Genomic DNA, 22919 nt, shown 5'->3' with positions numbered 1-22919 from the left:
GAGCCCCCCCTACAAGTTTCTCTATAGAACCCCCCTACAAGTTTCTCTATAGAACCACCTACAGGTTTCTCTATAGAGCTCCCCCTACAGGTTTCTCTATAGAGCCCCCCTCAGGTTTCTCTATAGAGCTCCCCTCCTACAGGTTTCTCTATAGAGCTCCCCCTACAGGTTTCTCAATAGAAGCCCCCCCCCCCCCCTACAGGTTTCTCTATAGAGCTCTCTCTACAGGTTTCTCTATAGAGCTCCCCCCCCCCCCCCACTACAGGTTTCTCTATATATTACTGACAACACTTTCAGGGATAATGTAGGCTACTTGCTGTACCTGAACATGGGATTAGATCATCTGTAGGCCTATACCAACATTCATCGTATAGTTTGTTGGATTTTGGAAATCTCGAGTCGAGTCCTTTAAGTAGTAAAGTTGGGGGGGGGGGGGGGGGGGGGACGTGGCCTGTGGAAAATCTGATTGGCTGGTAACTTTAAGAATCTTCTCATCAGCCGTGTTGGCTGGTGATCATTTAAAGCCCTGGTTATCATGTATCCTAGTCCAAAATCCTTGGATCTTATCTACAATGTCTTCTGATTCCTCCTACTTTCACCCCATTACGCATTCCTTCACACTTAACAAATTATACAAGTTGTTCACCAGACCGCTGCCCTTCCTCTTTCTCCGGTTTTACCAATGAAAGCAAGACGCTGCAGCAATTAATCTCGTCTTCTCTGAACTAGTTTCAACAAGTAACGCAACTTCACCACAATGATGGATGGTTTAGAGAAGCTGGAGCGATGGCTCGTTCACCGATGATGAACTGGACTACTTTCTGTGACTAATGGACTAATCAGAGCGGTTACACATTTAGGCAGCGGAAGAGAAGGAGGAGGTATAGGAGGAGGAGGAGGAGGAAACGGACCAAAAATAGTGAAAGTGAATATAGAAGCTGCTTTAGTGAACCTGACTGGGAGCGGATGCTGTGGAGATAATTTAAGACGGAACCGGGGGGGGTTTTAATGCAGAGTGTGACGCTTTCTGGCTCTTTCAGATATCCTCTCCCTCTGTCTTTGTCATCATTTGTGGTTGGGTGAAGGGTTGTAATTAGTGTCTGGCGAGCTCATTTTCCCTTCCCGGCTAGTGATCTCCTACGTTACCCAGCATGCAAGTCAGAGGAGAGAATGAGACACCTCTCCAAGTTTATCTGATTGATTTTTGTGAGACTGGATCTACTGTAAAACTCTTGGACTGAAATGTAATCCGTCAGACAGCTTCAGTGTTTATCCCCAGTACAAGTTTTATTATTTCTTTTTTTAAATATTGTTTTTATTTCTTTTATTTTTTTATTTTTATTCCATGTCAACTCCGGGCCTCCGTAGAAAGAAACGCATATTTCTGATATATAAAAAAAAGAAAAAGAAATTGACAATGGGTCAAATTTGACCAGAGGACAACGCGAGGGTTTGTCACTCCCCAATGTGAGTCTAGTGCAGGTTTGAGTCGCATGCGTCACTTTACATGATGCTAACAAGAGATTTCAATCAATACAGTAAAAATGGACCTACTTAACGATGTTGGTTCACTGCTGGCTACAAGTTAGCATCAAACACAACAAAGGCTGTCAGTTGAATGGCGTTTTGAGCTAACGTTAGCTATCATAGATAGCTAACACGTTTTTGAAATGACTGCTAGCTTAGCTACAAGCTAGCATCAAACACAACAAAGGCTATCAGTTGAATGGCGTTTTGAGCTAACGTTAGCTACCATTGATAGCTAACACGTTTTTGAAATGACTGCTAGCTTAGCTACAAGCTAGCATCAAACACAACAAAGGCTGTCAGTTGAAAAGTGTTTTGCGCTAACGTTAGCAACCAATCAATCATCGATAGCTAAAACTTTTTGAAATGATTCCCATCTTTGTAATAAGAAAAGTTTATTATTTCATGGATTTCACAAATTTCAGTATGACGCAATAAGCTGCAAACTGTTTAAATCTGAGCATGCGCGACTCAAATCTGCACTCGCCTCACATCGGGAAGTGACATGTTTATTTGTTCTTTTATATCAGCTAGTGTCGGCCATGTTTCACGATGTCTGGAGACAGACACGTTTTGGGAAGAAGTCGGCAGCTGAAACAGCGGTCAGGCATGTGGGTTAAATGTTTGCTATGTCACAACTTATTTGGCTAAAGGTGTTTTCATTTAACATTTAGACCATCAACTTTTTTTTACATAAAAAGGTAACAACCGGCTCAAGCAAGCACAATTTTGCGCAACTGAATATTGAATTTTGCCGTTTCCATCCAGCTTTTCTAATGTGAAAATATTAAAATGTGCATAAAAATACATGAATGGAAACAGCTTCCATGACTCAAAATACAAAATAGTTTTCCGACTCCTCAAATATGAGCATTTGCTGCTTTTCTCTGCTTTATAGTTTATATCTTTGTACATTGGATATATTTTCAACCATGGACTATTGATGAGAAAAAGAGCAATTTGAAGAACTACTGAAATTTTCCACAACATTCTGTCATTTTATAGACTCAACTATCGCTCACTTAACGATTGACACATTAACCGATGACAAAAAGAAGACAATAAACTGAAATAAACTGCATGACCAAATCTGACCATCTGTTTTTAATCAGTAGGGTGAGAGGAAGAAATAAAAAGAAAAGTGTACTGTCCATAAGATGGATGCTGCTGTCCACACCTCTCCCCCTCTCTCTATCATCCTTCCCTTTTTACAGCTCTCTCCTCTGCTCGAGTGTGTGTGTGTGTGTGTGTTAATTGTGCGTCTGTCCTCGTGCTTGTCGTCTTCATCCGGAGAATTTGGCTCAGCGAACGTCAGCAGTTCACTGCCTCTCCTGAAAGAAAAGTCCTGACTCCTACATTTCAAGTTAAAGCAGTAATCCGTGTCCTCGCCGCTGATTCCCCCGAGGTCAAAAACCACAAATTTGAAACGTGAACGTCTTGTATTGTTGTCGGTGATGAACTCACGCAGTGGAGAGAACCTGCAGCTGCAGCCTTTATTTATCCGGGGGAGGGTTTGCTGAGGTGCACACATGCTGCTTTCTATGCAGTTTATCCAGAAAGAGAGAAATATGTGGTTTATGTCTCTTCTCTATCAGCATTTTTTGGGAAAGCTAGACTGAGCTACAGCTCGTTTAGGGAAGCACCGAATCTAGACTTTTTTTGGGGGTTTGGCCAAGTACCATATCTTACTCCCATCCTCAGTCCAATAACACAGTAAACCCATTCATGAAGTAAAGAACATCCACAGCAGTGTATTTTTCATTGTATTTGGCTGCTGTCTGTAGATTCCTTCATGCACAACTCGTATTCATTCAGATTGTTTTTTTGTTTTTTTTAACCTTTATTTAACCAGGAAAGTCCTGTTTTCAAGGGAGTCCTGGCCAAGAGGAAGGGCAAAAACACAATCAATTACATGTATACAAGTTATACAACACAGATAGTTAAAAACATTTACAACGTAAACAGGTCATTTCAGGTTCTCTCAATCTGGATTTAAAAGCATTTAAGGAAATAAGTTCAGATAATTAAAATAAGTCTTTTTGCAGAGAGTTCCATGCAGAAGGAGCGGAGTAGACAAAAGCCCTTTTTCCCAAATTTGTACAGGCAAATGGAACAAAGAGCAGCAAGTGATCATCTGATCGCAATGAATGGGAACCAACACTTCTCCATGTGATTGAACTACTGATGTTACATAGGATGTTTCCTATGCTAAAGTTTTAACAGCAGCCATGTAATGTATAGTTTAGGCTCCTCGCCACCACGAGACAAATCGGCATTGCAAATCAAACTTGGAGCTTGACTTGATTTGCCTTCTTTTGACTGAAAGTACTGCCAAACATCACTTTTTCTGCTCATGAGTTTGTTTTTAACTTTCTCACAGCCTACTGCATTGAACGGCCCACCTACATAAACACACTCCCGTGATCAACCGCAGCATCATTAAGTCGACCAGCCTCGTGCTAGCGCAGTTTGTTTTGGTGGAAAAAAATTCTAAGGTACCCCGTCAAGAGCCAAATATTCGGCCCAATGTGAAGCCAAATATTGGATTTGTTGCATCCCTGCTTCACTTTCACACTGGTCAGAGAGAGCGGAGTTCACTTCACGGCCAAAACAGCATACTTTAACCCAGGAAACGCTCATTCGTACTTTGGGAGAGTTTTGTATCAATTTATTCATAGTATCTAATCATAAGAGTTATCTCAAGACACTTTACAGAACGAGAAGGTCTAGACCACACTATAATTTACAAAGACCCAACAACTACAGTAATCACCTCAAGAGTGAGCATTTAGTGCGACTGTGAAAGAGATAAAAAGTGGTTTTAGGGAGAAACTGCGGGTGGTGAGGAAATCTTTTTCCTAAACTTAACTAGTCGTTTTGGTGCCGCATGATGCTCACTTTTTCTGGCTAAACTCAACAACCACGGCCCCTTAAAGGACCGTGATCTGGCCGTGCCTGTAGCCGGCCCGCAGTCACTTATTGGCCATTGACCAACAAGAACCTGGTCTAAGGTCAACAACGCAGCATTTCAGTGTTATTTTAACAGCATATTGGTAAAATACGCATAGGCTCGTGCACAGCGCGCACACTAGGCTTGTTACACACACACAAGCTTAGCACAGCAGCACACACACATATGCAGAAGATTAAAAGAAAAAATATAAAAATGTAAAACACCTATGATTAATTAAGACACTAAGTGCAACCCTTTTAAACCACATGCGTCTGGCGCACGGACCCGTTTCTCCGCAGTTAAACTAGCAAAAGTGAATTTGTACACTAAACCTAAACGCACCTGCACCGGGGGCTTTAATGTTCACACTTTTATACTCAACACTGCTCAAATAGGCTTATTATTCATTGCTTACACTGCGCTGTAACTTCTTTTCGTCTTACTTTTCATTTTGGTTGTGTAGGTCAGTGGTTCCCAACCTTATTGGTCTGAGGCCCCCCCACAATCCGGTCAGATGAACACACATTTCCCCCGCCATTAATTCCAGATGTATGTTCCAAATGTATAACAATATTCATTATATAAAATTGAATGTTGTTGATTTTTTTCCCCCCATCATAAACAGTCCACATTAAGGCTGGGTTCATAAACATCATATTAATATGTGTACATAATCTTTCAATTACATCCTAATTTATTTTTTTCAAATCCGTTAGAGCTACTCTAAGATCTTTCCACATACCCCTGGCAACCGCAGAGGTACACCCTGGACCCTGGTTGGGAATCTCCGGTTTTCTCTCATTCTTAAATAAGCTATAGCTATATTTAGTTCCCTATCAGGAAAACAGAGTATTAGAAAGAGCGAGATAGCATCAAAGATTCACATATCTCACCAAAACTCCCAAAAAATCTGCAAGAAGCCTCCGGTCAACGCCTCCGGTCAAGCAGCACAGCCGTTATTCAGAATGGCTGAAGTGCCCTTTAACAGATCCAGAGACCAATTTGTTTTGACTGAAGCAAATAGACGGGTGGGTCCGATTATCTCTCTGCACGCAGCTGCCTCCCTTAAAACCACACACACACACACACACACACACACACACACACACCACACACACACACACACACACACACACACACACACACACACACACACACACAATATCTGAAAGGATTGATCAGCATGCTCGGACACATCTCAGCTCTCCTTCTGATGAAACAGAGCAGGATCACTTTGGGGAAAGCTGCCGTTTAATAAATCAGAATATTGATCAGTTTGAAACCGGATTTCAGCTGCGTGCAAAACTCTTGGTTTCCAGACCCCAGCCATAAATGCACATTAGTCATCTAAACACGCCGATAGACTTGCTTTTAACTACTTGTTTACGTACGTAAGAATGCTCCCACGCATATTCTGCGTATACTTAAAGGTTCGCCACCAATTTTTTCAACCTGGACCCTATTTTCATATGTTTTTGTGTCTAAGTGACTGGAATAATCTTTGAAACTGGTCCTGTAGGCCAGTGTTTCTAAAATGGGGGTCAAGTACCCCCTGCAAGCACTGAAGGGGGTACGTGAGTTTTTTTTGTTATGTTATCATGCAGAATTCCTATAAATGTATACTATAATTGCAAATTAAATCAGGAATGTATTTTAAAAAATTGAAGTAGCATTTACATGTTTTTAAGTTACAAAGTTGTTGTTTAGTCAGTTGGACAGGCGTTGTGCAGCGCTGTTATGAACCTCTTTATACAGGCTGTTTTCCTAAAAAAAAAAGCTTTGCGCTGGTCAGGGGGTACTTTGCACAGAGAATTAAAAAAAAAAAAGGGTTGAGAACCACTGTCGTAGGCTGTTCGTGAGATCGCTTTAGTCGGCAGCGGCGAAACAAGCCACAGTGGAAGTTAATAGGGCAATTATCCAGCTTTACCTTCACAAAAGGTGCTTGTTTTTCCACTGACAGGCTCAGATTAATAATTCAATTCAATTTTATTTATAGTATCAATTCATAACAAGAGTTCTCTCAAGACACTTTACAGATAGAGCAGGTCTAGACCACACTCCAGAATTTACAAGGACCCAACAGGTCTAGTAGTTTCCTCCAAAGAAAGCAACAGTGCAACAGTGGCAAGGAAAAACTCCCTTTGGGAAGAAACCTGGGACAGACCCAGACCCAGACCCAGGCCCAGGCCCAGGCCCAGGCCCAGACCTAGACCCAGGCTCTTGGTAGGCGGTGTCTGACGACTGGTTGGAGTTAGAATGAAGAGTGGCAATAACAGTCACAAAAAATAGTAGTTTGTAGTAGTTCTTTGTAGTAGTTCATGGCATAGCAGGGCACTGGGCGGCATTACAAGGCCCAGCAGGACGGAGCAGGATGTAACAGTGCAATAGTGTCTGACAACATTATGGAAAGGCTTTCTAAGGAGGTCAATCTTTCTGTTAAAGAGTAAGATCCCTCTGTGAAATTGCATTCACTAAAAACACCAGATTCCATGTAAATAAACAGTCATTTTGGCATCGCAATACACTTTATTCAAAGTGGACAAACTAAATAAAAGCTGTTTTGCGTCGTCTTTCCAATTTTCCAACCACCACAACTCCATTTTTGATCGAAATAAACACATAATTTACCAATTTACATGTCAGAATATGTTGGCTCTACATAGGGGTGTCGGACTAGGGGGAAGGGGACCGAGTACCCAGGGCCCTCATGTGAGGAGGGCCCAAAAAGATGCTAGAATGAATAGCTGTGGATGCGGGGAGGGGCCCATAGAAAATGTCTTTCTAAAAAAAAAGGGCTCAAGATTTTGTGCTACGCCCCTGGCTCTACACACGCTAAAAGTACTGCTTTTCTAAATGGCGTCTGGTGGGTTTAGAGCTAGCGACTTCAGAGCCGTCTCTGGTTAAACACAAAGGTCTCAAATAGGTTTTAAAGGTCTATCTATGAGGGGATCCTTTCCATAATGTTGTCAGTGGCAAAATGAGCACTTGCACTATATTAACTGACATTATAGCTTGTTTTGCCGCTGCAGCGATCTCGCCTAATACTGGACCAATGCCAAAGATTGTGGTTCTCATCTGTCACTTGGACACAGGTTAAAAAACGGTAGTTACCCTTTAAGTTCAGCAAATATCAGATACGTTAAGACTTTTACTCGATATTCTTCTAAAAGGGAACATAATCCTATTTATCACAGAATACTTTGCACTATGTTCCACATTTAAATAATTTTATTTAACTCTTCATTGCACTCATGCCTCTATATTGTTTCTGTTGAGAGTATGTATATATTGTGTATATATATATATTAGTGTGTATATTTTTGTTTTGGTTGTTTTGTATGTGTGGGCACAGTGTGAGCAACGATGCTCCAAAGAAAAATTCCTCGTATGTATCCTCATACCTGGCAAATAAAGCGGATTCTGATTCTGATTTAACTTCTACCAGTCATTTACTGGTGAGATATTTGGATTTTTAAGTGTTGCTTTCAAGTACTTCATACAAGACTGGTAGTGACATAACACCTGCACCCCCCCCATCCCTCCGCCCCCTAAAATCTACACCTATGCCTAACAAGGTTTCAGAATCTTCCATCCATCCATCTTCGACCGCTTATCCGGTATCGGGTCGCGGGGGCAGCAGCTCCAGCAGGGGACCCCAAACTTCCCTTTCCCGAGCCACATCAACCAGCTCCGACTGGGGGATCCCAAGGCGTTCCCAGGCCAGGTTGGAGATATAATCTCTCCACCTAGTCCTAGGTCTTCCCCTAGGCCTCCTCCCAGCTGGACGTGCCTGGAACACCTCCCTAGGGAGGCACCCAGCTTCTCACCCTATCTCTAAGGGAGACGCCAGCCACCCTCCTGAGGAAACCCATTTTGGCCGCTTGTACCCTGGATCTCGTTCTTTCGGTCATGGTTTCAGAATCTTGAAAGGATTAAATTATTGGGACTTTGCACACACCACCCGCAGCACTTAATGCTGTCCTCTATCCACTGAGATGCGGAGCCACATCAAAATGTCAAACAGCGGTGATTTATCGTCCGGCGGTAGGTGGAACGGTGCGGTCGCTCCGTGCAGATCAGACCATTAAAAGTCAAATCAGATGGACCTTCCTGCTTCCACACAATGAGACAGACGGATGAAGGACACCCTGCAGGCAGCTACACTTGATTTATTATCCCAAGATGCTTGCTGGCAATCACATCCACGGATATTGACCGACCCTCTTCACCAGTTTCTCAGCCACAATAAATAACAGCTGGGATCAGCGAGCAGAATGACGGGGTGACACGCTCAAGGGCCACTCAGCTGCACCAGGCCACGATGCTCAATTCAATACCGGGTGCTTGACTCAACTGATTTGCATGTGGGCTCCAAAATGATCCCAAAGCAAACACACGTCCCTCATTCGGTTTAGTCTATAATTCTGTACTGTATTTCTTATTGCTGCTTGTTGTTGGGATGCTTTTTTGTGTTTGGTTTCTACTTTGTATTCTTACATTTTAATGTTTTTGTACAGCACTTTGTTCAGCTTCGGCTGTGTTTAAATGTGCTCTAGAAATAAAACTTAAAAACAAATCATATGAGGAAATGCTGCACACAAATTATCCAAATACGATCCTGCAATCAATGGTGCGATTGCAAATATTTTTATTTATTGTTTTTTCCCGCCTTGAACATTAGTAGCGTTGCTTGGATGAAGGAACATTAAGACCTGAGAAAATTAAGAACTAGAACACAATACTTCAGCAAAAACAATTTGGATTTTGACATTTTAAGACTTCAAGAACCCCCTCGGAAAACCCTGTTAACGACCAATACTGAGTCACACTCTGGTTTTCTTGGTCAGCAAAGCTCTCGTGTTGGGTTGAACCAAATTCTAACTAATTAAAGCAAGAACAGAGCAATGCCTTTTGACATCCCTCCTAGGATGACAGGAAACTAAAAGGCGAAATGTACTGCAGCCTGCTGGTCTGAGGCCTCGGGGGGGAAGGGAGCCACCACCTGTCACCTGCCACACCTCGAATGTGGACTCACGTCGCACAAATCTGTCACGACAAAGGAAGATGAAGTGCTTAGCTTAGACACTCCCACTGTCAACTGATGGTTCTATTAGGGTTTTTAAAGTCTTTTAAAAGACGTTAGTACTGATATTAAGTAGCTTGTGGAGGGGGGAGATCGAGAGAAGAGAGATGCCAGAACATTCTGAAATTAAATGAAGGAAAAATTGAGGTGGTTGTTTTTGGAGCAAAAGAGGAACGATTAAAAGTCTGCGCTCAGCTTCAAACAACAATGTTAAAAACAACAGACAAAGCCAGAAATCTTGGTGTAGTCATGGACTCAGACCTGAATTTTAACAGCCACATTAAGACTACATTACGAACCACTCAGACCTCTTAGGTCATCTGGGACAGGTCTGCTTTCTGTCCCCAGAGTCAGAACTAAACAGGGTGAAGCAGCTTTCAGTTTCTATGCTCCTCATATCTGGAACAAACTCCCAGAAACCTGCAGATCCGCTGCTACTCTCAGTTCTTTTAAATCAAGACTGAAGACCTTTCTTTAAATTACTGTTAATTTCTTTAATGTTTAAATTCTTAAGCTGCACTGTAACTTTTATTCTTGTGTTTTATCTGTTTCTATTTTTTTTAACTGATTTTATGTAAAGCACTTTGAATTGCCCTGTTGCTGAAATGTGCTCTACAGATAAAGCTGCATTGCCTTGTTCTGAGATGAAAGAATAGAGCACAGGAGGAAAGAAGAGAACGAAACAAAGAAAGACAGAAGAACAAAATTATACATTATTAGCCATGTTTTTAGATATTGTCGCATGCATTTCCTTGGATTAGGATGGCAACAAGATCTTGGTTGCAGCTGTGGTCCTGCTGCATCCCGCTACGTCCACTTATGCTCTACTATGCCACGCTACACCCTGTAACGCCCTTCAATGACATGAACTACAACCATTTGTAGTCACTCTTCCATTATCTTTATTGTGACTATTGTCACTGTGCATCACACCCCCCCCCCCCCCCCCCCCCGCACCGTCAGACTCCACCCACCAAGAACCTGGGTCTGAGGTTTCCTCCTGAAAAGGGAGTTTTTACTTGCCACTGTCGCACTAGTTGCTCGCTCTTTGGGGAATTACTACAACAATTGTTGGGGATTTGTAAAGTATAAAGTGTAGTCTAGACCTACTCTTTCTGTAAAGTGTCTCAAACTTCTGTTGTGATCTGATACTATAGAAAAAAAAAATTTACAGATCTTGAAGCTACCATCTCCAGCTGTTGGATAAAAGCTGTGGAGTACAGTATTTCTGTCTGAAAGACCACACCAAAACCTGAGTAAACCTACTTAATCTTCCAATATCTTCCATTTACTCATCAGTAAGAGAAACACATATCACACAAGATGTAACAGAGTTATTACTTGATTGAGCTATGATGAAATGATGCTAATTTCTGTAGCTGCAGTACGAGAGGAACCAACCATTACATTGGTGGTGAACTGAATATTTTATGAGTCCAACATCAGTCTCATATAAAAGTAATAACTCTGTTGTTGGGCTCGTGTGCAGAGGCAGACGTGGGAGTGTTTTCTGGGTGTGTACGTTTGTGTGATAGGCTGTGGGGTTTTGTGTGTTTGGTTTGTGTATATGTTCACTTCCATCTCCACCTTTTATCATCCAACACACACACACCAGCGACGGTTCAAGGTCCCGAGTAATTAAATGTTTTCCAGTTCAGACCCTCGACTGGGTCCTTTAAGCTGCCTTCTGCAACACGGTGTCAAGCATAAATATATCAACCTGACTGCTGTTGGATCATTTTCACAACTTTTACAGCAATACACATTAACATGTGATTGATATTTATCTTTAGATTGTAAACAGAATTAATCCCAGTTAGTAGTATGAACCTAACCTAAGCCTCATTCCAACTTAACCATCTTAAAACCCTCCTCATTAATCCAGCAATAAGGGCTCAAGACAAAATATTTATAAAGAGACTGATTTTAATATCAAAAAACGCATATTTTACATTAAAAAACAATATATTACAGGACTGGGAGATGAAGTCATGTGTTATAAAGGAAGTTTGGCGCCATCTGCTGGTGACAAAATGTTACTGTTGCTTTAAGAGTTATTTTATGACATGAGGCTTCAAGGTCTGACTGATCATAAGAATTTGAGAAAACTAGGGGGAAACAAACTCAGCTGATCCGTTTCAGGAGTCGTTGGGAAGGCCAAACAGTTTGACGGTGCCCGCCTCCCGGTTGTTGTCGTATTTGCCGTCCTTGTCGTCGCAAGCGTAGGCCAGCAGCGGCCTCTTCGGGTGCCAGGCAACGGTGAAGGTCGGCGAATCACACTGAACCTCCCACAGCTTCTCTCCTACACACACACACACACACACAAAACACATGAGAAAGTGGGGGAAAAAAACACCAGCTAAAACACAGTCTTTGATCTGCTTGGATGCAGTTTCTTAAATGTTGTTGCACACACTTAAATCGTGATTTTGAGCATCACATTTAATTGGAAAAATAAGATTCCCTACACACTTAAGACCTGTTAAAACCTCTTTCAGATGGGAACTTTTCTTTTCCAGAGCTGCCGTTTGGGGTTTCTCCGATAGCAGCGCTAAAACAATACTTTTAAAAACATAAAAAAATATGTATACATTAATAAAAAAAAAAGAAAAAACAAACAACAGTCGGCGAGATTTAGGAACGGCTTGTTTATTGCTAAGGCCACATGGAAATAAGTGAAATGATTTATTTAATAACCCTTGTGTTTTTTTCCCGTCAACCGTGACACATTACTATCGCTTTTTCCAACATTTTTGACACTTTTTCCCGTGTTATGGGTGCTTTTTTTGATGTTTTTTCCAAAGTTATGTGATATTTCTAATGTTGACATTTTCAGAGCTTATTTCAAACGTCCATTTTTTGTGATAAAAAAAATTAAAACGGGTCAAATTTGACCCAAAGACAACATGAGGGTTAAACTGTAATAACTCATAACAAGAACTTATTTCACCAGTAGATTGCTGCTAAACGATATAAAAAACACTAGATGGAAAAAAGGGTATTTAACAATAACTTTGAATGCACCACGAGGCTGGCAAGGCGTGTTTCAAGTGAACGCACCATCTGTGTTTTTACGTCCCGGTGTTGGAATCGGTAGGCTAACGTTAACCAAACTCACATGCAGCGATGTTTCCGTTTTGGTGCATCACAGTGCAGCTCTGGCATGTCAGTGGCACCGAAATCCACGTTACTATTCGGTCCGGTAGATACCGGTCGTTAAGGCACCCGTATCAGCACTGGGTGTCGGTACCAACTCTAGTCTCCAGTGGTGTTTCCCCATTCAAAAAGTAACAAATGTTCCCAAAAATGGTACAAATTGGCAGTAATAATGTGGATTAAAGCTCCAACAAACTGACACAAAACCTAATCTTCTGCCTGAGTAATGTTTGTTAAAATCATTTATCCATCCATCCATCTTCATCCGCTTATCCGGTATCGGGTCGCGGGGGCAGCAGCTCCAGCAGGGGACCCCAAACTTCCCTTTCCCGAGCCACATCAACCAGCTCCGACTGGGGGATCCCGAGGCGTTCCCAGGCCAGGTTGGAGATATAATCTCTCCACCTAGTCCTAGGTCTTCCCCGAGGCCTCTTCCCAGCTGGACGTGCCTGTAACACCTCCCTAGGGAGGCGCCCAGGAGGCATCCTCACCAGATGCCCAAACCACCTCAACTGGCTCCTTTCGACGCGAAGGAGCAGCGGCTCTACTCCGAGCTCCTCTCGGATGACTGAGCTTCTCACCCTATCTCTAAGGGAGACGCCAGTCCCTCATTTATTCTTTGGGAATAACCATACACTTTGTAAAAGTTGCAATTCGGGTGTTTTATTAATCCAAACTTGCTTACTACCACTTGTTCAGTTTCGCTCTATTTTTAGAACCAACATCTACATCGTGACAAAGATGCAGCAGAATAATGGTCTCTATTAGGTCTTTTCCACCAAGACTAACCAGGTGCTGGTTCTGGTGCCAGTTCGGTGCTGGTTCTACTCCAGTTCTCTAAGAACCAGCTGGATCTTCCCCAGCCTGAGAGCCAGCAGACCGTTGGTGTCCTCCCAAGACCACGGTGGTTCTGGTTTCCCATCCATGTCCAAAGCTAACATTAACAGCTCTCTATGGTTAACAGCTGACCGGGGTTTTCAAAATGGTGGCCAGACGTTTTTGTTTTCGAACATCATGATAACCCCGCCCCCCCCAGCACCTGACGTAACCGGTTCTTATCTCTAGACCAGCGCTAAGTTGGAGCTGAGTTGGAACCCGTGTTCTTGGCCCAGAACCAGGTTTATGTGTGTGGAAAAGCAAAGAACCGGTTTGATATTTGGCACAGAGTCCGAACCAGCACCAGAACTGGCTTGGTGGAAGAGATATATTTATATCTATTTATGGCAAACTGTGGTACTGACCCGTTTCCACCTCGGCGATGTCGATGAAGTGATCCTCGGAGGCCGAGGCCAACATCTTTCCATCATGGCTGAAGCTGAGTGTCCTCACAGGCCAGTCCAGCCTACAACGTCAGCCGCAATGAAAAGAAATCCCATGGTTCAACAGCAGGATAGATTCAGCAATGAGATAAACTTAAAGTGTCAAGTCATAATTAAATAAAGTGTTGTGGAAAATGCAGCAAGATGTAGGAGACAATTTCTCATGTATAGCACACCAATGCGTGGCCCGTTTATTTCACAGGAAAAAACATAACAGAATAAGGCGCTGAGCCTAATGCCAACCCCATAACGTCCCTTGTCATTCCCAACATTTAAAGGGACCGTGCTCCCCGAACAGTTAACATTACCTGCGGTGACTAAGGGCAGTAAATTACATGTCTAATCAAAAAGGTGTGTGGAACCACCCTTAGCAACATGGGGAATGGTGTCATGCCGTGATGTGTACATCTATTTATCACTCAATGCCCAAAGAAAGTAAAACCAACAATAACAAATGTATGTTTTTTTTTATGTATTATCACATGCAAATGTAAAAAAAGTATGCAGGGTTCAACAATAAGGGTTGCTCAATGACCCGGGGAAAGTAAAACGCCACGTCGGGCAAGCAAATATAACAAGCCATTTGCCCATTTGGGCATCATCATATCATAAATGATGTTATCGTTCTCTTGCCACAGTCGGCAAGAAATAGAGGAGACCCTGAAACAATCGCTGCAGCTGACGATAACATAACATTGGGCCCCAAAAATAAAAATAGCTGCCTTGCGACACTTTGCGCACCCCGTGTGTTCCAAGTGTTAGCCTCTCCCTATGTTTTGTTTCACGCTTTGTTTCGCCTGTACACCTCTCGATTGTTGAATTGGTGTGTGAAGAGTAATATCTGCACATGGGAAATTATGAAATTTGCTTGTGATCGCACTCGCGAGATATGACACCAATTGAGCTGGTGCTTGGCGCTGTTGAAGACATTGTTTACTTTTTTTTTTTTTTTTTTAGAAGATTTTTGATCTTGACATTGATTTTTTTGGGGGGTTTTCTCTCTTGAAAAAACAACATTTATATAGGGGCCAGTAAAAATTGACATTGGGTAAGTTGAATATCTTTTCACTTGCCCGACCGGACAAGTGAGAGAAAAAAACAAAAAAACAAACATTAACCCTTGTGTTGTCCTCGGGTCAAACTGACCCATTTCAAAGAAATATGTGACTATGAAATATGGATTTATTTCAACCAAATTACCACAAAATAACATGGATGACTCCATATGTCCTTCAGGTGACATTTATAATTACTTTCATTGAATTTTTGGGTGTTTTATTTAATCTTACAGCATTTTAATTCTTTTTTTTTAATGGTTTGAAAACAGTACCCGGACTAAACTGTGACCACTGTGATCCACTCAACATCCTCTGATCTTAACTATTAGTCAAAATAATTCATAATTTCTGCCTTTTTAACTAAAAACGTATGTATAATTTGATATAAATGAGGTTTGTTGAGCATAAATTCCAACAATAAGTGTGAAACCTGTTATTAAACCAGCTCAGGTTTTTTTTTTTTTTAAAGCGCCCAAAGCTGGAAAAAGTGACAAATAAATCAGAAAAAAAACAACAAAAACATTGGAAAAGCACAAAAAAATTATTCATTTTAAATTTTGACCTGGAAGGGCAATTTCACAGGAAGACAACACAAGGGTTAACGTTGAACCCTGGTTACGTATCGCCATTAAAATGTTAAGCACGTCCAACACTGACCTGGAGAAGCAGCGGACACACACCAGTTCTTCCACGTTCCACAGGCTGACGAGGGCGTCGGCACTACCTATGGCGAAATACTTTCCCATGGGGTCGAACTTGATGCAGATGCAGTTGGACGGGTGAGCGTTGATGGACTGGATGGGCTTCAGCTCCGGATAACTGCAAACAAACACACACTGGTCATTCCAGCATCCGAGACCACACGACTAAGAGACTTTGGACACGTTTCAATGACCTTGGATGTTGACACCAGGTGCGTTTTAAGGTTGTTGACACCAGGAGCGTTTTAAGGTTGTTGACACCAGGTGCGTTTTAAGGTTGTTTCCACTCAGGTGAAAAACGGGTGAATACAATAAAGTGTTGATCACCCAAGAACCCTGAAATAAAAGCTCCATTTACCTGGTTTGGTTTTCCTTTTGGGAACTTGTGTAGAGATGGGTCAGATAAAGATTAATTTTAGGGTAAAATGTTTTTCTTTTTGTGGTTTTGAGTTAGTCTGTATCCACGACGTTCCACTTTCTGGATTGCCAACAGGATGTCCATCACCTTCTGCTTTCTTTGTGTTGGCGTTCTAACCTCTGGTGGATTTCTGAGGACTATAGTTAACCTCTGGTCCTCCGATCTCTGCAGGGTAAATCCAGACAGCTAGCTAGACTATCTGTCCAATCTGAGGACTATGGTTACCTGGTCCTCAGATCTCTGCAGGGTAAATCCAGACAGCTAGCTAGACTATCTGTCCAATTGAGTTTTCTGTTGCTCGACTAAAACACGTTCCACCAAAACAAGTTCCTTGCCGAGGCTATTTTGCAGAGGCACCTTGGCTCCATCCGGGGCTTAGCGCTGCCCAAGATGATTGTGATTGGTTAAAAATAAATGCCAATAAACCAGAGCACGTTTTTCTCACATCCGGGAATGCTGTGTGGACTAGGCAGACCTTCCTCTCCAGCACTGTGTAGGAAGGTCTGTCAAATCAAGGCTAGTTTTGAGTAGACACCACATTGGCTGAAAATGAAATCCAGACAACTATAGAAAACAGTTTGTGGTGATATCGAACAGATTAAAACAGATTTACACAGCAGCAGAGGTCATATGGCACTGCACACATATTCTCTGCTGTCTGTTTTTTTTCACAATAAAAACCATGTAGAAAAATACACTGGACGTGTTTTTACATCATTTTGACGACATCAACTTCTTTCTATTGTACCAGTGACCTGATTGTCATCATTTTCACCAATATGCTTTTTTTCACCTGCTTACATAAGGATTATTGCACACACGCACACACACACACACACACACACACACACACACACACACACACACACACACACACACACACACACACACACACACACACACACACACACACACACACACACACACACACACACACACACACACACACACACACACACACACACACACACACACACACACACACACACACACACACACACACACACACACAGTTGCCTAAGAAAACAATATTTGGGGGATCAACATAAGACAAAAGTAATACACAACTTGATCATCAGTTTCTTCTGGAGCTTTCCATAATTATTATTATTATTATTATTAGGAGAGGTAGCGCAGGTCCTTCATCCCGGCCGCGGTCAGACTCTACAACACCTGCACCACCTGATGATGTTGTAGTTTCTCTTTCTGTGTTTTATTTACTCCACACACTCTGGATATCTTTACTATCTGTATTTATATATTTTTTTCAGTTACAAGTACTTACTTTTTCCATAGTATTTATAGTTACCTACTTTTGCTAAAACTATTTCAATTACATATTCAACTTAATTTAACGTCACTAACTTCCACTGCAAGATTGTTTTTCTGTACCATTTACGAAATCTCTATTTGACGTCACTTACATCCGGCCGTACCTTCTGATCACTGTCTGCTGTTTGCTTGTTGTGTGTTTACTTGTGTATTTGTTTGTTTTTGCTCTTATTGTAGAAAACGCTGCTACTGTAACAAGGAAATTTCCCCGCTGTGGGATGAATAAAGTAGAATCTAATCTAATCTAATCCATCAGGCTTTATATTGGTCTGTGGTATGAATTACACCGACTACAGAAACAAGAGGAAAATCAAAATGCCCAAAAAGTATCCAACATCCCACTTTCAGTGGAGAGTGGATGACTTTGAAGCTGGCAAGTTCAGACAGCTTTTAGTAAATATACTAGAAGTTGGGAAAAAAAACACAAATCCAGATGTTTGCTGATTCTGCAAGACTGCCTGGTGCTAAATTCCCTGTTGCACCACGTTGTCGTTGTTCCAGGAGATCTCGTTCACCTCGAACTTAAACTGCTTTTCGTGAATATACTAGAAATACGCAATATTTGACGCCACTTTACATTCAGTCTGTAGTCTGTTGTTTGCCTGTTTTTTTGTGCGTTTTACTTGTTTTATTTTATCTTTTACTGTGGAAAACAGCTGCTGCTGTAACAAGGGAATTTCCCCACTGTGGGATGAATAAAGTATCATCTGATCTAATCTAGAAGTTGGACAAAATACAAATTCAGGTGTTTGCTAATTCTGCCTGGTGCTAAATTCCCTGTTGCACCACGTTTTGGTTTCCTACCTCAGAACATTGATGCAGCCGTTGCCGTTGGTGAGGAAGAACATGTCGTTGTCGTTGTTCCAGGAGATCTCGTTCACCTCGAACTTGAACTGCTCCTCCGCCCTGGAGCGATGGGTCTTGGCGTCGATAAAGGTCACCACATCATCCTTGTTCCCAACAGCGATGGTCTGACCATCAGGACTCCAGCAGATGTTGATGTTCTCTCCTAAAAAATGACATATGAGACTCTTTAAAAATCTCATAGGAGCAGTAGTGTGCACACCAGTGAGGTGCAGAGGTGCAGTGCAAACTTAAACTTAAATCTCTTTCAATGATGGTGATTTATCAGTTTTTTTTTCCCCTTTATATTTATTGTACTTGGAGAGGGTTTTAACTAGGTTCTGACTAACTTTTAACTATTAACTAATGATTTTCAAATCTAAAATTTGAAAAGAAAGCGATTCATTTTAGCTAATCATGAAGGCCACGTTAACTAAAATGGGAATAATTAATTGAAAGTTTAACATTTGGTTTAAGATGTTTCATTCTTTTTAATATTATATTTAGTTTTTTTAAACAAGATAATAGCTGGAATATTGATACTTTTCACAGATTGTGGTGCCGTTTTTATTTTTTATGACTCATTTAACATGATGGTAGAAAGTGCAACATGTACATAGATGCTGCTGTTGAACTGAGGCGTATCAGACATAGTTTACAGTAAAGTACTAATGTTTCTTATTGTAATTAATTTTATTCATTATTTTAACTTCAGCTTTTGTGATAAATGTGCTGGGTTTGACTCTCTTAATGTTCCATGCTTATTTAAAGAAAAACACTTATTGGAGGTTCATATCCATCTTTGCATAAGAAGAGAGTTGTTTTGATGGTGTTTCATGTTATAAAGATCCATGACATGTTTTATTTTATTCAACATATACTATACTTTGTTTCGTTTTTTTTTTTTTTTTTTAACGCAAATCATATCGTAATCGCAACATGTGGCAGAAAAATCAGAATTCAAAATAATTCAGCCCCCACCTCATGTTTACTCTTCTTCTAGTTTTAACTTTCATGCCCTAAACCCGTGGTTTTGAGACTTTGTAAATTAGCTAAATGACTTGTGGGTTACATGTTTTGCAGCATATGGATTAGTTTACTTTTTTTGTTTCTTTGGCCAGAGAAAAACCGAGCAGCAGGGAGGAAGCAGAGTGTCTTTTCGGTTCGGTCAGTCGTAGGAGGTGCAATTCAGGAAGTGTCAGTGTAAAAACTAGCGCGTGGAGTCATGCTGTTTAGCTTCTGGCTGACAGTCTGCAGCCATGCTAATTTTAATAGAAGTTCTCACATTGAACTCCTGTTAGATGACATCTCACTCCACTATAATCCTCTTCATCCAGTTTTTAAAGAGCATAACCAGATAGAAAACAGACTTTGGGCAACATGTCAAATGTCAGATTTATTTCTCATTTCACTCCTTACTAATGCCTTTTGTTAATTAAATCAAATCCATACACGTCTAATTTACATTTTGTATTTGCAATTTCTATATATTTATTTGTTTGTACGTTTTTGTCCCTTTTTTTCAACACTTTTGGGGCCTTTTTGTCAATGTTTTTCCCTATTTTTACGTTTCACAATACGTAACACTAACTTACTAACTTTAGTTTTACAATTATTTTGGAATTTATGGTCAATAAAAATCATTTATAGGAAATTATACCTAGTGTTTGAGTTAGAAAAGCAGAAATTAGAAATTATTTCGAATAAAATTAAAGGAATGGATGTTGATGGTTAACTGAAACTTTTACTCAGTACTAAAAAAAACACTTCAATTTATTTTTTCAAATGCTTTAAAATTGAATAAGACGCTCCAAACTTAATGAAAGTAGAGATGTGTACTTGGCAAAGAGCGTTGTGTGGAATCAATCATGTTATTTTGGGTAGTTAAAAAGAACATTTGATATAGGAAAACCGGTATATGTGACCCGAGGACAACATGAGGGTTAAACATTTTGAAAGCCCCTGTGGATCAAAACCCCAGCCACCACATGAACTAAGATCCTACCTTTCGTATTGACAGTGGCGATACATTTGGTGGTCCGGACGTCCCATATGCGAATGGTCTTGTCTCCGGATGCTGTGACAAACAGATCTGGGTTGGTTGGATGCCAGCAGAGCTGATCCACACTGTCACCATGACCTCTGTAGTTGTTCTCTTTCACCTTGAGAGAGACACAGACACACACAAAGAACATTTAACATATGAGAAAAGCTCTTCAAACACCAACATATCTTCCCACGTATTAAATCTGAGATATCAGTTTTTGACAGTTCTCTCATTAATGGTAATACATCTAAATAAAATCTCATATTAGCACTTATACATATAACACATATATAAAACAGTTCCACCGTGTTTTTTTTTTTACTGTAATATGTAAAACAATATTAAAACGTCAATTCAGAACGAGGTTAAGTGAAGGGTAGACATCTTTCTGGTGTGTTTTTCATGCAGAACATCATTCAGAAAACCTGTAATTTAAGGGTCCACTTGTTTATTAGCATACCACATTAAGAAGCATGGACAAAAACAAGAATGACAGCATCCCTGTGAAATACTCTTCAGTTCGGCATTTGTTCAAACCGTGACAATAAATCAAAATATAACGTTACACCTCGTGTTTATTACTCTTCTGTGCGCGTTACTAAACATGCGTGAAAATACAAGTATAGTATACTATTTTATAAATAAGCAGGTATATACGAGAACATATTAATTATAGTATTATTGTAAACAATGCGTTAGCTAAAATCTGATTTTTCTATTAACGTCATCGTCTTCAGACATTTCGGCAGTGAGAAAGTTAACGTAACGAAGGAATTAGTCGTAGCATTTTGCATTAATTAAGGCCATAGTCCGTAGCTGAGGATATAATTACAAGAGACATGTTTCACACATATATGACTCAAAATATTATAGCCAGTGTAAATACGTTGCGTTTGTTTGTTTGCGTTGTCTAAATTAAGAGGGGAGCGAAACCGTACGCATCAGTCCCATCCACTCTCTGAAAAGATGCTAATGCTAGCATGCTAGCCGAAGACTCACCAAACGGTCCTTTTCCAGGAGAAAAACGCTGGCTGTTTTGTCAAACGACCCGGAGGCGAGCCTCCTGCCATCGCAGCTCCACGCCACCGAGTGGACTTTGGCTGTGTGAGCCGGGAATTCTCGACTTTTGTTGTTATTTTTGAAGCTCTCCTGCATCTCCTGGTAGTACCGCGACGCCATCTTGGAACTCTACGTAATGTTGACGCATGACGTCTGTTTATGACCGTCACCGCCATCTGCTGCTTCGGAGTGCAAACACGTGTTTACATTTAAATCCTGTTGGATAATATAATCAAATAAATGTGCGTCTTAACGTTTTAATTATTGTATTCATGGAAGAATCCAATATTCCAGACTTTTAAAAAGTTGTCGTTGTTAATTGGCTCAAACGTAATAAAAACCATGCCATTATTTCAATATTTAGGCTACAGTCAAGGAGAGGAGGCCTCGGGGAAGACCCAGGACTAGGTGGAGGGACGTCCGGCTGGGAGGAGGCCTCGGGGAAGACCCAGGACTAGGTGGAGGGACGTCCGGCTGGGAGGAGGCCTCGGGGAAGACCCAGGACTAGGTGGAGGGACGTCCGGCTGGGAGGAGGCCTCGGGGAAGACCCAGGACTAGGTGGAGAGATTATATCTCCAACCTGGCCTGGAAACGCCACTGGATCCCCCAGTCGGATGATCGGATGAAGATGGATGGAAGATGGATGGCTACAGTCAACCTCTTGACAATTTCTGTCAAATGGCTATGGAACTGAAATTAATTTACCTAAGGTATACATATACGACCTGAGCATGTGTGTGTATTTCAGGCCTGTGTGTAGTGTAAGTACTACAAACCGAAGTTAAAAACAAACCTGAAGCTGAAGAAACCCTAAACGTTAACGGAACAGATCCGCGGACCTGATTGACTGACGGAGAGAGAGAGAGAGAGAGAGAGAGGGAGAGAGAGAGAGAGAGAGAGCGCATTTCTCCATGTTCTGTGTGTGTGTGTGATTGATCCGAGTGGGTTTGTAGGCCGGAGGGGGGGGGGGGGGCGCTGTGATTATCACAGAACGCTGCACGGCCAGTTGAGGAGTTGTATTCAGTCCGAGCACGGATATTGACTCATATTACTCGTATAATACTTGTACTCGGCAAAAGTGCTAAATCCGTACCGGATACTCGTTTCAGCCGGGTACTCGGATCACCCCTAATAGCTACTATGTCTGAGTTACTGTTTTTTTTTTGAAAAATATGTGTGAGGAAACCCTAATATTTTAGTTATATTCAGTGTAATAACAATCTTTCTTCTGCCTCTGCAGATATCGGAGATGGCTTTACACGCAGATGAGAAGAACCCTGTTTTCTGTGATTTCATCAGGTGATCTTTGAAACAACCGGCAATACAGTCTTCTAGTGCTGGTTCCCCTAAAGTCATGGAGCTCACCATTTCTTCTGCACAGCCCCACTTCCAACACACGTCTTGGAAAATGTCCTTGTCGAGG

General features: G+C 41.4%; 1 protein-coding gene and 1 long non-coding RNA gene across 2 annotated transcripts; one reads left to right on the top strand and one right to left on the bottom strand.

The window, feature by feature from the left end:
• Window positions 1-713: 713 nt before the first annotated feature.
• LOC116696587 (uncharacterized) lies at window positions 714-16785 on the top strand. The gene is made up of 3 exons (XR_004333780.1): window positions 714-728; window positions 9637-9642; window positions 16647-16785. It is a non-coding gene; the product is annotated as an uncharacterized LOC116696587 (long non-coding RNA).
• On the bottom strand, window positions 6091-21697 carry thoc3 (THO complex 3). Its single transcript, XM_032527661.1, has 7 exons — window positions 21437-21697; window positions 20396-20552; window positions 18352-18556; window positions 15754-15915; window positions 13961-14061; window positions 11536-11865; window positions 6091-6102 (listed from the first exon to the last, which is right to left on the bottom strand). The coding sequence occupies exons 1-6, from the start codon at window positions 21614-21616 to the stop codon at window positions 11702-11704; spliced, it is 969 nt and encodes a 322-aa protein (XP_032383552.1). The 5' UTR covers window positions 21617-21697; the 3' UTR covers window positions 6091-6102; window positions 11536-11701.
• Between the last annotated feature and the right edge of the window lie 1222 nt (window positions 21698-22919).

This window comes from Etheostoma spectabile, chromosome 10 (genome assembly GCF_008692095.1).
Source record: "Etheostoma spectabile isolate EspeVRDwgs_2016 chromosome 10, UIUC_Espe_1.0, whole genome shotgun sequence".
Classification (NCBI taxonomy): Eukaryota; Metazoa; Chordata; class Actinopteri; order Perciformes; family Percidae; genus Etheostoma; species Etheostoma spectabile.
The sequence above is the reverse complement of the archived record's forward strand: the minus strand, read 5'-3'. Positions and strand labels throughout refer to the sequence as shown.